Genomic DNA, 17,588 nt, shown 5'->3' with positions numbered 1-17,588 from the left:
GAACTTGGCGGAACAAAACACACTTAATGCAGTAGGATGTTCAGTTTACATCAACAATTTAATTTACGAAGCGAAATGATAAACTACAGCAACTTCTAGAAAGATACTACAATCGCTTACATCGATTTACCTATTCCCTCTATCACCAACATAATGACCAAGGCATCAATATATATAACATTCGAAACCATATTGGCCTTTGTAATATCTACAAATTATTTTTGTCACAGTAGTAGTCAATCAAAGGCTCTTTCGCAGACAGCCGTTGTCGGATTTGTTGATATTTCTTATATCGCAGATTGATAAGACTAACATCACACCTGAAAAAAAAAAAATGTTGATTAAAAATCTTTAGCTGTTATCTAATAATCCTTTTTTTTTTATACTTCTTATAACTGACAGTTTTCTGTTTTTTTTTTCCATTATAGCATCTCAGGCCATAGCGCCTCCCCAGCTACTCGACTATAAAATTGGATTTGGAAAGTAAGTGATACAAACTTATCATTGATGTCGATATTGAATAACACATATATACACGAAGTGATACACAGATAAATACGCACGTACACGCACACACACATACACACACTGACAAAGAATATAACATAAGTATGTGTCTATGCGTCTGATCGTCTAGGGAATGAGTTAATTCATACATACTTATCTATATGCATATATAAATGTGTAGATATATATATGCGTATGTGAGTAGTTACGTATTTTATATATATATATGCGTACTAATGTGTACACACACCTATATATATAAATATATATACATATATATATATATATACATATATATATATATATATATATATATATATATATATATATATATATATATATATATATATATATCATTTACATTCTGTAAGTAGGACTATCTTATATCCATACACATGTACATTTTTTTCTATTAAATGTATTTAATATTGTGTGTAAATCGAATAGCTTAAATTGCTTTTTATTTCATTTACTCAACTGCCGGCACAAGAACAAATCTCTTGCGTACTTCGAAGTGTAGTCTATATAGAGAACATTTGTTTCTAACCTATACATACATACATACATACATACATACATACATACATATATATATATATATATGTATATGTATATATATATATGTATATATATATATATATATATATATATATATATATATATATATATATATATATATATATATATATATATATATATATATATATATATATATATATATATATATATATATATATATATATATATATATATATATAATGTGGTAATGCTTTAACAAGTAGAAAAGCACTCAATTAGCTAATAGATTAAAGATGATCTTAAAACACCACAAATCTTGTAATTACAGCTACCCAGCGTTTCCTAGTCGAAATGAGGATGTATTTTGACTTTTAGTAAGATGAAAACAAGAGCGTTATATATATATATATATATATATATATATATATATATATATATATATATATATGAAAGAAGGTTTGAAAATGCACTTATTTAAAAAAAATATTTATTTACTTAACCGGTTTCACTTTTTTAGAAAAAGATTATCAAAAGTCTTTGAGAATAATAAAAAATGTTAAAAAACAGTTCGAGTATTAAAATGCATATATACATTCTTTGATGATAAAATATATTTAAAGTATAAAGCTTTGTATGAACTTTGTATTGTTACATACTGATTATCACACATTCTCTGATATTAAAATGAAAATGTTAAAAACAGTGTATGAAAATACACATATGGAAAAATACATATACATATTCTTATACATATTCTTTGACAATCGAATAAAGTTGAGGAGGAACTGACCTGGCTTTTTTCTCTTGTGTATATTGAGGGAATGTTTTACTGTCCTAAGAGACAGTATGACTGGCTAGCTGGGGTGGGAGGGAAGAAGAGTTAAAAAGGATTTTTTAATTTTATTTTTGGTTGGTCTGTGACAGTCTGTCATGGTTCACTGGTTTTTGGGACTGGTTTTGTGCACATCTCTATGTGTGTGTGTGTATATATGTGTGTTTGTGTCCGTGTCCGTGTGTGTGTGTGTGTGTGTGTGTGTGCCGTTTTTATTGGTCCCAGAGTTTATTGTGGAATGTGTATATGAGTGTGTTTGAGTGTTTTTTGTGTCGGTGGGGATGTTAGGTGTGTGTACGTGAGAGTGTGCGTATATCTCTTTGTTTGAGTATGTATGTGTTGTTTTGATCGTCCTTGTGGTGTGTGTGTGTGTGAGAGCAACCGTATGTATCTGTGAGGGTGTGTACGTATGTGTGCGTATGTGTGTGTATGTATGTGTGCATCTGTGTGTGTGCGTGGGAGTGTTTTGTGTGAGTGTGGGAGTGTGTGTGTGTCTCTCTGTCTGAGTGCGTGTGTTGTTTTAAATATCCTTGTGGTGTGTGTGTGTGTGTAAGCAAACGTATGTGTGTGATGGTTCATATGTATGTGTATGTCTATGTCTGTATGCGTGCGTGTGTGGCATGTGTATATGAGTATGTGTGTGTTTTATCTATGGTAGGATGGTGTGTGTATGTGTGTGCACGTTTGTGTGAGTGTGTATGTGTGTGTGATTAATATTTGTTAGGGTGTTGTGTGCGCGCATGTGTGTGTATGTGTATATGTGTTTGTTCGTGTGTGTGCGTGAGTGCGTTTGTGAGTGCGTGTGTATGTGTGTTTGTGTGTTTTTTGTGTCGGTGGGGATGTTAGGTGTATTTACGTGAGAGTGTGCGTATATCTATTTTTCTGAGTATGTATGTGTTGTTTTAATCGTCCTTGTAGTGTGTGTGTGTGTGTGAGAGAGAGCAACCGTATGTATGTGTGAGGGTGTGTACATATGTATGCGTCTGTGTGTGTATGTATGTGTGCATCTGTGTGTGTGCGTGGGAGTGTTTTTTGTGAGTGTGGGAGTGTGTGTGTACGTGAGTGTGTGTGTGTGTCTCTCTCTGTCTGAGTGTTTGTGTTGTTTTAAATACCCTTGTGGTGTATGTGTGTCTGATGGTTCATATGTATGTGTATGTCTGTATGTGTGCGTATGTCTATTTGTGTTGTGTGTTGGTGGAGGTGTTATGTGTGTGTACGTGAGTTTGTGTGTGTCTCTAAGTATGTTTGTGTTTGAATTGTCATTGTGGTGCGTGTGTGTGTGAGAGAGCAACTGTATGTGTGTGCATGAGGGTGCATGTGTGTGTGAGCATGTATGTGTGTGTTGTATTTATTAGGTGTCCTTGTACGTTGGGTTTATCCAGGTGATATGTATGTGTGTGCATGTGTGTTCCGTGTATGTTGGTACTGGGTATGCGTTTGTATGTGTGTATGTGGGTATGGTTTGTGTAGTTTCCTGGTGTATATGTGTACATGTGTGTGTGCGCTGTCATTGTGAGTGATTAGTTTTGTTTGTATTGTTAGTACAGTATGTGTGTGTATACGTGTGTGTGTGTTTGTGTGAGTGCGTCTATGTGGCTTGTATTTGTCGGGGAGGTGTGTCATTGTGTGTGCATGCTTCTGTGCATGTGTGCTTGTGAGTGCTTGTTGTGATTGTTGGGATTGTATTGTGTGTGTTTTTCTTTTGAGTGTGTGTGTGACATTTTTACTGGGGAACAGTCGTATGGTGTTTGTATGTGTGTGTACATATGTATGCAAATATGCGTGTGTGAATATGATTTGTGGTTGCCGGAGTGGTGTGTAGGTGTGTGCATGTACCTGTTTACATTTGTGTGTATGGGTGTTGGTTGTGGTTGCTACAATTGTATTGTAAGTGTATATATGCATGTGTTTTTTCTTGAAATGTATGTGGGTTTGTGCTCTAGTGTGGAGATATTGTGATTGTCTGTGTGTGTATATATGTGTGTAAGTGTGTTCGTGTCGGAGGTTTGCAATGTATTGGCGTGTGTGTGATTTTGCGTATCTGTGTGTCTTTGTTTTGGGCGTGCACCTGGGGAGGGGGCTTATGTTAGAGTATGTTGAGCTGTGGTCTGTATTTTTGAATAAGATTATTTTCCCTATTTATTCGTGTTTGGTCAGTGGTGTTGTCTGAGCATTGGTATAATGGGAAAACTAGGAATTTGGGGGACTTGTTTTGTGCACAGAGATCTAAGTGCCCACTGAGTGGTATCTGTCTTGTGGTGGGATCCCTCAATTGTTGGCGGTGGACTGTCATCCTTTCTCTGAGAGTGGGGCTCGTTTTACCCTATATATTCTTTGTGGCACCCTTTACACCTTATGGCATAAAGTAAATTTTTTGATGCACAGGTGAAGTTATTTTTATGACAAAAGTGTGTCCCGACTGGAATCTGTATGTTGTTCCTTCCATGAGGTGGATGCAAGTCCTGCAGTTGGAACGACCACATTTTTTGACGGTAGGTGGTGGGCTTGTGTTGGGCAATTTTGCATTCGTGAGTAGGTTTTTTTAGGGATTTGGGTTGTGTTTTGCTTTTTATTATTTTATGGGTTGCGAGTACTCTTTTTAGACGTGAGTCTTGATTCAGTAGTGGAATGTTTTTGTATATTATTGTGTAAGCGTCTGCATTTCTAGGATTGTGTGTTGAGAGATATGGGAGATTATTTAACGTGCCGTGTATGTGTTTCGGTTTTCGCAGGTCATGGGTAGCAATATATATATATATTACGGAGATGTACTTCCATAGCAAGTGACCAGATCCAGGATCGTGTGCTGGAACGAAAAAAATTGCAGCATGAAAGGTGTTTATAAGCCATTTAAATGTTGAAGTGAATCTAGCGGTTTTTTAATGTTTTTAAATGGCTTATAAACACCTTCCACGCTTCAATTATATGTATATTTCGTGAACCACTCTCCTCCTTCTCCGTCTCTTTCTCTCTCTCTCTTTGTGTGTATATATATATATATATATATATATATATATATATATATATATATATATATATATATATATATATATATATATATATATATATATACATATATTTATATACAAATATATGTGTATGTCCTTGTGTGTATCCGTCCGTATATAAAATATACTACTTTGTTCACACGTAGCTCTACAAAGGTATAGTTTAGTTATTACCACTTAAATTGACGACAATTTTATCACTTCAGTTGCCCTGTTGAAGGGGCATTCATCAGTAAGTATTTGCAGGATTTGCTATTTTGAGGCAAATGGAATAAGCATTGATGCTGAATGTCGTAAATAGGTGTGTTACATATTTTTAGTTGACCTTATGATGTTCTGATTTGCATTTCCAAAAACATTTATTGGCTTCTCTTTCGATGTAAGAATCGTCACTTTAGAATTTGTCCTTTTATCGACATATACTAAATTCGCTCTAACGTGCATATATACTCATTCAGTGATTATTATATAGTATTTCTCAGTAGTTTATCATTTGCTTTGTTGTGCTCCGTTCATGGTTGATATGCCCGAAACACAATGTGTATTCATGAGCCATTATTTTTATATTTATATATACATTTCTTAGTCCTGGGCGTTAAATTGTGATTAAGGATACAGTATTAAACTCAGTCAAGATAAAACTAGTATCACTTTTAACCGGCAATTATATCCGGAAATCCTGGATGGGACTGGTATTTAGAAATTTCTTCATTATTATGCTGCCAAGATGTTTAGTATGTATTAGACCATTGATTTTGCTAAGTAATTTTGTACATCAGACAACTGGGAGTGCTTTTTTTAATTAACGTTGAGACAATTGTATAATTAATGGAAAATTTACAACACGTCAATTCACGGAATGGAAGGTCAATAATTTCATTAACAATGAAGATTTTCGTCATTCATATACGATACGACGAACGCATCTTAGCTGCATAAAACTTAAAAGAATTGAAAATTAGTCGATATAAACATCTATCTATCTATCTATCTATCTATCTATCTATCTATCTATCTATCTATCTATCTATCTATCTATCTATCTATGTGTGTGTATTTGTGTATTTGTGTGTGTGGAGGGCGATTGTGTATTGTGAAATGTTCGACTGTTGAAAGAATACTCTAAAAAGTAATCAGTCCAGTGGGAGGGTAATATATTTTAATTAATACGAGTTATACGTGAATCACTTAATTTTTCGGATAGTGCATCACTTATAGGATAGGGCTGTATATAGCCTACCGTGCACTTGAAACTTGAAGTGGTTCACGTAGTACTGGTCTTCAGGCGTAGACGTGGCTGCGTGGTAAGAAGCTTGCTTCATGGTTCCAAGTTCAATCCCACTACATGGCACCTTGGGCAAGTGTCTACCACAGTCTCGAGCCGACCAGAGACTTATGAGAAGATTTGGTAGACGGAAATTGAAAGAAGCCCGTTGTAGAATTTATATATATATATATATATATATATATATGTGGACTGCGGCCATGCTGGGGCAATGCCATGAAGTCTTTTGGTGGAGCAAATCGACCCCAGGATTTATTGATGTTTTAAAACCTGGTACTTATTCTAAAGGTCTGTTTTGCAGTACCACGAAGTTACGGGGACGTAAACACACCAACACCGGTTGCCAAGCGCTGGTAGTAGTGATGGTGGTGGGGACAAACATAGACACAACGACACACGCTCATACATACAGACATATATATATATATACATAATTAAGGGATCAGCAAACATTTGCTTCACAACATACCGCAGTTCAGAAATAGCAGCTAAAAAAGCTGAGACTCCAACAGATAGCATTACTTGTAACTCACAAAGGCAAAAACAAGAAATATATATATATATATATATATATATATATATATATATCATAAATATAAGGGATTAGCAATTGAGTTGCTTCTCCAACATACTGAAAATTCAGAAACAGCAGTCAAAGAACTACTAATTCTAAACTACAAATTTTTCTCCAAAACGGATGGCGATATTTATGGCACACATAGAACAAAAAACCGGAGGGAAAAGCACAAACAAAACAAGCCTTTAGTTAATTGGGTACGAATCGTTTCATGGTTAAGCGAACGAAAACTTCACTATTCCAATCTTCAGCCCAAATATTCTGATAAATTTGAAAGTGTCTCTAAAAAAATTCACGGTAATCCCCGGCCACGCGACACCAAAAATCAACGATAAGAAAGGCACTTACGAATTCATCGGCCAGCGAGTTCAGGCACCCCACCCCAAAGAAATCCATTCCATGTGCGCCACAAATAGTCCCGTATGTTCTATGTGTGCCATAAATATCGCCATCCGTTTTGGAGAAAAATTTGTAGTTTAGAATTAGTAGTTCTTTGACTGCTGTTTCTGAATTTTCAGTATGTTGGAGAAGCAACTCAATTGCTAATCCCTTATATTTATGATGATAAATGTTCTTACCGATAAAGGTTTATTTCATACTGAACTACTTGGCAAAATTGTTAATTGTTAATTCTATTATTAATTGACGATTCCCTGCCCTCATTTCTTGTATATTATATATTTGATATCTCTAAGTTAGATAGTTAAACCGTAATCCCTCCACACGGAACTTTTTTCATACGGGACTATTTGTGGCGCACATGGAATGGATTTCTTTGGGGTGGGGTGCCTGAACTCGCTGGCCGATGAATTCGTAAGTGCCTTTCTTATCGTTGGTTTTTGGTGTCGCGTGGCCGGGGATTACCGTGAATTTCTTTTTTAGAGACACTTTCAAATTTATCAGAATATTTGGGCTGAAGATTGGAATAGTGAAGTTTTTCGTTCGCTTAACCATGAAACGATTCGTACCCAGTTAACTAAAGGCTTGTTTTGTTTGTGCTTTTCCCTCCGGTTTTTTGTTCTATGTGTGCCATAAATATCGCCATCCGTTTTGGAGAAAAATTTGTAGTTTAGAATTAGTAGTTCTTTGACTGCTGTTTCTGAATTTTCAGTATGTTGGAGAAGCAACTCAATTGCTAATCCCTTATATTTATGATGATAAATGTTCTTACCGATAAAGGTTTATTTCATACTGAACTACTTGGCAAAATTGTTAATTGTTAATTCTATTATTAATTGACGATTCCCTGCCCTCATTTCTTGTATATATATATATATGTATATATATATATATATATATATATATATGTATATATATATATACGTATATATATATAATTTAAAGAAGAACCATTATAGATTTTTTGTAGAGTACGCTTATCTTGGTGGTGATTGGTCTTCTTCATTGTTTGAATTGTATATTGGTAGTTCTTCTCTAAATTATATTTATATACATATTTTATCGATTATAAAATTCAATTTGGTATTACTAAATTCAATATCCCTGTATGTTTTTAATTTTACATTCCCTAATATTATGATATATATATATATATATATATATATATATATATATATATATAAGGAGAATTCACAAAAAACAACAGACGAAGACAAGTGGTGTAGAAAACAAATGGATGCATTAGTATAACGCTCGGGATATGTATATATATATACAGACACACACATGTTTCTTTCAATTTCCGTCAAACATATCTACTCACAAGTCTTTGGTCACCTCGAAGCTAGAGTAGAAGACACTTGTCACGCAGTGAGACTGAACCAAGAACCATGTGGCTGGGAAGCAAGCTTCTTACCACGCAGCCACGAGTATGCAGCAAAAATTGTCTGACAACACATATTGTTTTAATAAATTTTATTTCTAATCGGATTGATATTTTGCAGCATCAGCCATGGCAGAGTCTCCTTCCGCTCGAAATATATTAATCAGGCTGGTAGAATTTACAACTACAGACCAAGTGAACCTGTAATTGCTCTTACAGCTACCAACACAGTTCCAGAATTGGCTGTCAGTAAGGTAATTTTTACTACATTACGGTAATTTAATCTGATTTGCAAAAGCGTATGGTTCATGTTAGTTTCAAAATTTTGGCACAAGGCCGGTCATTTTGGGGCAGGAGGAAAGGCGATTACATCAATCCAGTGCTCAACTGGTACTTATTTTATTCACCCCGAAAGGATCGAAGCCAGAGAAAACGTTGGTGGAATTCGAACTCAGAATGTAATGTCGAACGAAATGCTGCTAAGCATTGTGTCCAGCGTGCTAGCGATACTACCAGCTCGTCGTCTTGCAATAAGGAAATATTGGTTTCAAATTTTGGAACAAGGCCAGCAATTTCGGGCGATGGTGTAAGGCGATTTGGTACTTATTTCATCGATGCCGAAATGATGAAAGACCTTGGTAGAATTTGAATTCAGAACGTAAAAACATACGAAATGTCGCCAAGCGTATGGCCCGGTGTGCTAACGATTCTGCCTCCTCGCCGCCTTACGGTAGGTAAATATTTATGTTATTTAGACATAGATTTATTGCTCATGCCTCAATGTATATGTGTTGCTTAATTATACTTATTAAGAAAAAAAAAAAAGAATTATGAAAGGTGAAATTCACACTTGTAAAATTCACAATCAGAGACTTGAACGATGTTAGTAGACATGCTATATTTTAGCACTTTCCTCAATGAATAGAATTGTATTAAGATATTAGTATAATCTTTTGAATTAATAGTGAAATTATTAAATTATTTTCGACTGGTACACGTTCAATTCTCGAGTCATAGGATATTGTGTGAACTGAACTCATTTCATTATGGGTATGTATAATATTGTTTTGAAAAAAAAAAGATATAGAAACCATACTATGATTTAGACACATTACGGAAAAAATTAATCTCATGCTACATTTTTTCTCAATAATATTGATGACTTATTTGTAATAAAATATCGATTAATTACATTTTAATAACATAATAAAAATATTAAAATTTACGGATCTTTTTTAAAACGGGGGCCACATTTTTCATTAATGTTTTACGTAGTGTTTTTGGTACCGAAAGACTTTCAAACTTCGTATACTTATCTATTTTGTGTTATAGAACAGAAAAATATTTTTGTATTCGAATTTATTTCATGTAAAAAATTGTCTTATTTCGATAATTTCAACCAATCACTGATAAGTATTCAGTTGTTTACATTTACTCCTTTGGCTGATTAAGCCATAGCTTCGTTTTATTTGCTTTTTTCATTTTAAATTTGCTTTTCTCATTTTCTTTTTTTCTTCTTCGTTTTATTTGCTTTTTTCTTTTTAAATTTGCTGTTTTACCCTAACCCTAACCCTATCACCGATAGAATTGTTTCAGAATCGTTTGTTTATGTAGTAGGCACTAAATGTATATCGGCTGAATGGACGTCAGTGATTGGTTGAAATTACAGAAATACAACAACTTTAACATGGAATAACTTAGGGATTTCTTTTTTTTTTTAAGAAGACTAAGAGAAAAAGATGTTTTATATGACACATTCTGCCAGTGTTCCAAGTTTCAAAGTGTTTCGTTAATGAAAAATGTGGCCCCCGTTTTAAAAAAGATCCAAATTTACCAACACATCGACTTTTAATAAAATAGCATTACTTTATCCGTCGATCCTGGAAAGAAGACTAATTTCGGCTTAAAGCCTGGCATATGCCGTGTTTCTTACTGAGTTGTAAAAGTATTACTGGCGTCTCGTATTGCATCAAAACCAATCTCTTGACGAATCTCATCTTTCCTCAAGTGTTACCTACATTGTTATATCATCAGTGACGATATATGATGTGTGTGTGTGTAACACTATATCAGAGTACCAAATATAACCGTATAACAATAAGCAATGTAACGAGTCGGTTATCTTACAACCGTTCGCACAATAACAATCCAATGCTCCAACATAGGATCAATAACGAAACCAGCGCTCTCACAGTTCGATCTCAACAGTCTACTGGTTCATGTATTTTTAAGACTCGTCCAGTTCACTGACAGTCACGTGTGGGAGTGTGAGTTGACTCTACAACATACATTAAAACAGGAAAACATGCAGATTTTCGAACCAGTAGCAACAATCTAAGTGCGAACTTCATTTGTATTAATGTGCGTTTCCTATGCTGTAATCCTTGTTTTTATCCATGATGACTGGTTATTTTGAGAAATAGTAGGGTCCTGATTACACACTCAACAAGCATAGCTAATTGTAAGACAAAATCTATTAACCTTTCAACTGTTATCTAGCTTCATATCATTTCCACCCAAATAACAGCTTATTGTCTCAAAGCTTTCAACATTACCGGCTCCTGCTCAATTGATTCTCTAGCTTCTAATGAAATATCGAACACGAAAACGATATGTTCAATAACTAGCAACATGTTATTTAAAAGATCCGTTTACTTCTAAAGGGAATTGTAAAAAGATAGATTAACATATCCAGACGTTCACGTTCTTGTTATTTTGCCCAACTACGATAATCTGTGTGTTTTCACGAAGTCATTAGAAAGGCCGTATCACTATTCAACGATAGATAATCTTTACTGCCAAATAGTATTTTGTAGTAGTTTATATTTTGAAGTGCTTTAAAAACATCTCACATTCGATAGAGAAAGCAAAAAGCTTCAACCAAACAGTAATATTTAAAGTGAGAAAATCCAATCATTGCTCACACTGGATTGTGATGATTTAGAACTACGCTAGCCTCGTTTGCACAGATCTATGTTCGAAAGATTTCCAGTTATAGCAATCTATAATATTTGTTTGAGAAGCAGTCTTGCTAGTTGTTGTTGTTGGCACTCCGTCGCTTACGACGTCGCGGGTTCCAGTTGATCCGTTCAACGGAACAGCCTGCTCGTGAAATTTACGCGCAAGTGGCTGAGCATTCCACAGACACGTGTACCCTTAACGTAGTTCTCGGGGATATTCAGTGTGACAAAGCTGACCCTTTGAATTACAACAGAAACAGGAGGTAAGAGTGAGAGAAAGTTGTGGTGAAAGAGTACAGCAGGGTTCACCAGCATCCCATGCCGGAGCCTCGTGGGGCTTTAGGTGTTTTCGCTCAATAAACACTCACAACGCCCGGTCTGGGAATCGAAACAGCGATCCTCTGACCGCGAGTCCGCTGCCCTAACTACTGGGCCATTGCGCCTCCACTGTCTAGCTAGTACTATAATGCTATACCATTCCAACCCATTTAAAATCTTCAGGGGACTACATAAGGAAAGATTGGGTGCAATATTTTAGGTGCCTGTAAAAATTTACTCTTAGCCCTCGTCGTAAATCTCTCCTGGTTGTGCATTTAGTATTGTCAGAAAATAATTTTTAAAATGTATTAATTCTCAAAAAAGAAAGTTGGGGGATACTAAAGCAGTTTCACTTGACTCATTTTAATAGAGGGAAACTAAAAACGTACGCGGTAGTTTAAATAGGTAGTAAAATATATTTTGTTAAGAGCAAAAATAGTAATAATCGTATGTTCGCTCTCTATTATTTTTTTCTTTAAATAATCTTCAGGCAGCCCAAATCATTATAAAGATGGTGAAGAATATGCCTGTTGAGGTATTTCGAGGGCTTACAACATCATTAGGCGCTGGTCTGTTTTCAAGGACGGAGGGTCCGACCGTTTACCCAGAATATGAAAACCTCGCCGACCGACCTGAATGTTATAGTAAGTTATAGTTTGAATTTCTTTCACTCTTCTTCCTTAATACGATTCGAAAAGACCTAACGACCATATAACGACATCACCTTATTTCTTAATCTTTTGTACGAATTTTATTTTGAAATTATAATAATTTTCGGCAATTTCTTTGCAGGAAAATGTACCGGTTCTTGCTCCATTACATGTACATTTGATGGACGCAAATGGCAACATATTGCAGGAATTTCCGGTAGCCGTTCACTGTGTTTGGATGATATCGTGTTATGTAATAATAAAGACCCTTACGGTCACAAAGAGAACATTTTCTCTCATGAATTCGCTCATCTAGTGATGAGATATATGCCAAGCGCATGGCGTGCAAAAGTAAGTATTTTTCTTACTCTTTTACTCTTTTACTTGTTTCAGTCACTTGACTGCGGCCATGCTGGAGCACCGCTTTTTGTCGAGCAAATTGACCCCAGGACTTATTCTTTGGAAGCCTAGTACTTATTCTATCGGTCTCTTTTGCTGAACCGCTAAGTTAGGCGGACGTAGACACACCAGCATCGGTTGTCAAGCGATGTTGGGGGGACAAACACAGACACACAAACATATACACACACACACATACATACATACATATATATATATATACATACATATATACATATATACGACAGCTTTCTTTCAGTTTCCGTCTACCAAATCCACTCACAAGGATTTGGTCGGCCCGAGGCTATATTAGAAGACACTTTCCTAAGGCGCCACGCAGTGGGACTGAACCCAGAACCATGTAGTTGGTAAGCAAGCTACTTACCACACAACCACTCCCGCGCCTGTCTATTTTGTAGACAACTTTTAGAAGCCAACTGTACGAGTCACATATTTTCTTTCGCAAACCTACGCCATTCGTCCTTTTTTCAGCAACTCATCTACCTGACGCTTCCACGTTTTCAGCTAAGCTCACCATGTTTCAATTATTCGGGTCAGTTTACTAACCAAAGTGTAAGTTGGTTTACTGACTCACTGCTTCCGCTGCAGTAATCAATGGGTCTACTTTTGCTGTCACAACATTGGAGGCTGGGTAAAAGAATTAAAAAAAAAATTACCTTCAGTTTGATTTCCTTGCCTATCTTCTCTTATGGCCATGAATATTTGGTAATATGTGAAACAATAGGATTGTGAATACAAGCGGCCGAAATGGGAGTTCCTCTAAAAAATGTCTGGAATTACGTTACTCGACAAGGTGTGCAACTCAGAGACAGTACTTCTCCGTGTACCATAAACATGTGATTAAAACATCACAGGAGCGAATTCCATTGCGGATTCTTCAGACCTTACCAACCGGCAGGGAACCTAAGTGCAGAGCAGGAACGAGATGGTCAGATAATATCTACAGTCGCAGTTGGTCAGGTTTCGGAATCCAGCCGGAGTGTGTAATAACGGTTACTTCTGACGGGACTTTATGGAAGAGACACCTAGGGACTCTATACCAACGACCATCTCTGGGATGGAGAAGACGGATGCCTTGTTGTGTAGCTGACCAGTAATAAAGTCAAAGGAAAAAAGTCACAGTAATAACGTCACAATTTTAGTTAGGAAAAAGAGTCACCAGAAAAAAGTCACAGTTAATTTACGTTGGCCAGTAATAAAGTCACAGGTTAAAAAGACAATTAATTTATGGGATCCGGTCAAAACACTACCGGACAAAACCCCTCGGACGAAAACCCTGTGTCTGTTTTTTTTCCTGTAACTATATTACCGTGACTTTTTCCTGTGATTTTTTTACCTGTAACTTTTTTACCGGGATTCGCCTCGTACATGCTCTTTACATAGTTTACTTTCTTTTCACTAAAATATGAGAGAAATTTAGAATATGGTCACTGTGTTGTTTCGCTCAATCATCGCTGATGTAACACGTGACCCCAAACGTATTTAATGTCAAGGCCTGTTTAATATTCAGACCTTCAGATGCTCATAAATATTGCAATGTGTAATGTGATTTTTCCATAATATAACAGATATTTAGAAAAAAAAATTTTATGGGACGCACCTAAGATGCATTGTTTACTTGTTATAATCATTGCAATGCAGTCATACTGGGACCCCGCCTTGAATGCTTGTGTTTTGAGCAAATGGATCGCAGTATATATTCTTATAAGTCTTGTACTTTTTCGTAAACAAACCAACACCGCCTATCAAACCGTAGTGAGGGACAAACGCAAGTAGAAACACAAAGGCGTACAAACCTGTACAAAGTCGCACACACACACACACACAACACACATACTTACATGCAATAGCATTCCACAGAGTTTTCGCCTATCAAATTCACCCAAAAACGCATTGATCAGCTCAGAGCCATGGTAGAAGACACTTTCCCAACGTGCTGCGCAGTGGAAATGAACCCAAAACAACTAGGTTGCATTTTAAATTAAATAAATTATATATATATATATGTTAATTCGTTACTACCCACAAGGGGCTACACAGAGGGGACAAACAAGGACAGACAAACGGATTAAATCGATTATATCGACCCCAGTGCGTAACTGATACTTATCTAATCGACCCCGAAAGGATGAAAGGCAAAGTCGACCTCGGCGGAATTTGAACTCAGAACGTAGCGGTAGACGAAATACCGCTAAGCATTTCGCCCGGCGTGCTAACTTTTCTGCCAGCTCGCCGCCTACTTACATATATCTGTGTATGTACATATACATACATACATACACACGCACATCGACGCACACATATGTATATATATATATATATATATATATATATATATATACGTACATACATATATACATTCATACATATGTTTGTTAATGTATAATGAAAAAGGCGATATATAAAGAGTAAAAGTGATGTAAAATAGAGCAGTCGGAGTGTGTCGTTTGTGAGCATACAATTTTAGATTTGCTGTGGAAAGTAGATACATTAGTTGATAAAAAAATATCTTATGTACTGTTATGATATATCATCATGAGATACATATAAAGTATATGGAAGACAATGTGCTTTCCTTTTATTTCTCTGCGACCAGGAAAGCGGATTCCCTTTACAAGTTTCGATTCTCTTTGTTACTTCATCAAAAGCATTCAGCTGTATATTGTTAATCGTGAGATGTATTTAAGTATATATTACAGATTATGTAACATTCTCTGTTGTGTGCATCATTAATTAATTAATTGTCTACGTTGCCGACGGCAATCAGACAAATCAATTTAGCGAAGACATAATGTATTGTGACTATAAATTACTATAACCTATATCTATTTTCGATAGCCGATTGGACAGTCGCTTGGTTTCCAAGACAAATTGAAGTCTTGCGAATATTGTCTACTTCACCAACATAGAATAAGAAAGCAAGTACCCCTACCACCAAAAAACCCCACAACAGAACAAAACAAAAGAACTATATTACAGAAGAAGAAAAAAAAATAATTCAAAAATATATTGAGAATAAAGAAAAAAAATTAAGCATTATTCGTCCAAAGAAAACACCCTTGCATAGTACCCAGTTTGAACATGAACGCAAATAAAGCCTTCACCATGGCTCATACTAGCAGTTTCCAATTTATCACTGAAGGCACTACATAGTAAATACGTATTTTTAACGTAGCTAAGTCAAAGACGGGTGATATGGTGGCAATGGGTTTAGTTATGGTGGTGGCCGTATGCAGATCCAAAGTAAGGGTTTAAGTACAATATTTACATTATTTCCATTGGACGAATATGTGTGCTCATCCTTTTTGATGTTACCACAACGTTTCGACTGATTTACTCTCCAGCCTTCATCAGGTGTCCTGGCAGAATTTTGAACGCAACGCTGGGTTCTCATTCCTAAGGTATTTTTTGCTGATATTATTATTATTATTATTATTATTATTGAGTGACAGAGCAGCGCATGCCATCAGAGTGATACTGGGGTAAAATATACGAAGCCCAGTATACCCATCATGACTACCCGTCTGATAAGGGTACACCAGGCACATGCAACACAACCATATGTGCGCGACATGGCGATCTCATATCAAGATAAGCAGCACATGACCTCGCAGGTGGGCTCAGTTAGAATTTTCTTCAGGTCAAGTAGCCCATTCCGCTCAAAAGGTCCCTGAATAAAGTTTGTTTAAGGATGTTGAGCAAAACGCCCATGTTTCCAAAGGTGAATTATCCAAACCTCGAAGAATTTCTCTCAACACATGGCTATGATGCCCCCCTCTACTTCTGCTCGTGATCAGAGATGCACATATCGTCATCCACCAAAGGACATGCTCAACTGGTTAAGGTCAAAGAACCGACAAGCAAATCTGTGGTATTAAGCAGAATATTTGCTGTAGCCTATATTTTATACCAAGACAAAACAATGTACATGATAACACTTCCAATCAGTCAAGATCAGAAGCCATGAGAGTTACTGCCTGGTACTGCATCATATTATTATTATTTATTCAAGACGCTGCCTGGAATTGAAATCGGAATCTTGGGGTTAATAGCCCGCGCTTTTAACTATTACGCTATATGCCCGTGATGGTTAAGAACGCGGGCTACTAACCCCAAGATTCCGAGCTCAATTCTACCTACACCAAACTACAAACAGAATTACAAAATCTAAACCCGCTTAAATGTTTAGAACAAAACCCGATCGAAACTATACTAACATAGTATAATAGAACACCAGTTTACCATAATTTTAATGTCTTGTTTTTTTTTTCTCTACCCCTATTATTCTCTATTGCTCTTACCGCCTCCCTGTTTCCGTGTCCGCCCCCAAAATCTGCACTTGCGAAATGTTTAAGCTTTTTCACATTCACTACATCTCTCCTTGTCGTGTGTATTTGGTTCCTAAACAGTGCAGGTATGTACTTTACGCAATATGCGTGCAGTTTCAAGTAATGCCGATACACCTAGATTGTAGGATAGTTCTAAATTTTCCAGATGTTTCTTCAGGTTGGGTGGTATGGAACCCAATGCTTCGATGACAATAGGGACGACATTTATGTCTGAATCTCGTAGCTGCCACATCTTGGCGTTCTCTATTCTCAGGTCTCTATATTTATCAATCTTTTTTCTTTCTTTCACGATAATATGTTAATCTCCTGGCACTGCTACGTCGATTATTAGGCACTCTTGTTTGTTCTTCCTAAAGGTTATTACATCTGGCCTCCAGTGC

The 17,588-nt window shown here is 36.1% G+C and overlaps 1 protein-coding gene across 2 annotated transcripts in view; it reads left to right on the top strand.

Annotated features, from left to right (window-relative positions):
- Window positions 1–17,588, top strand: part of LOC106868092 (uncharacterized) — a 44,596-nt gene that overhangs the window by 13,280 nt on the left and 13,728 nt on the right. For both annotated transcript variants that reach the window (XM_089349511.1, XM_089349510.1), the window contains exons 2-5: window positions 429–483; window positions 8,633–8,765; window positions 12,280–12,433; window positions 12,582–12,790. In XM_089349511.1, the coding sequence (XP_089205637.1) occupies window positions 429–483; window positions 8,633–8,765; window positions 12,280–12,433; window positions 12,582–12,790 (551 nt within the window). The remainder of the gene's footprint in view (window positions 1–428; window positions 484–8,632; window positions 8,766–12,279; window positions 12,434–12,581; window positions 12,791–17,588) is intronic.

Source organism: Octopus bimaculoides, chromosome 3 (assembly GCF_046866305.1).
Source record: "Octopus bimaculoides isolate indiv1 chromosome 3, ASM4686630v1, whole genome shotgun sequence".
NCBI lineage: Eukaryota > Metazoa > Mollusca > Cephalopoda > Octopoda > Octopodidae > Octopus > Octopus bimaculoides.
Note: the sequence above shows the minus strand (reverse complement) of the source record. Positions and strands in the feature narration are given on the sequence as shown.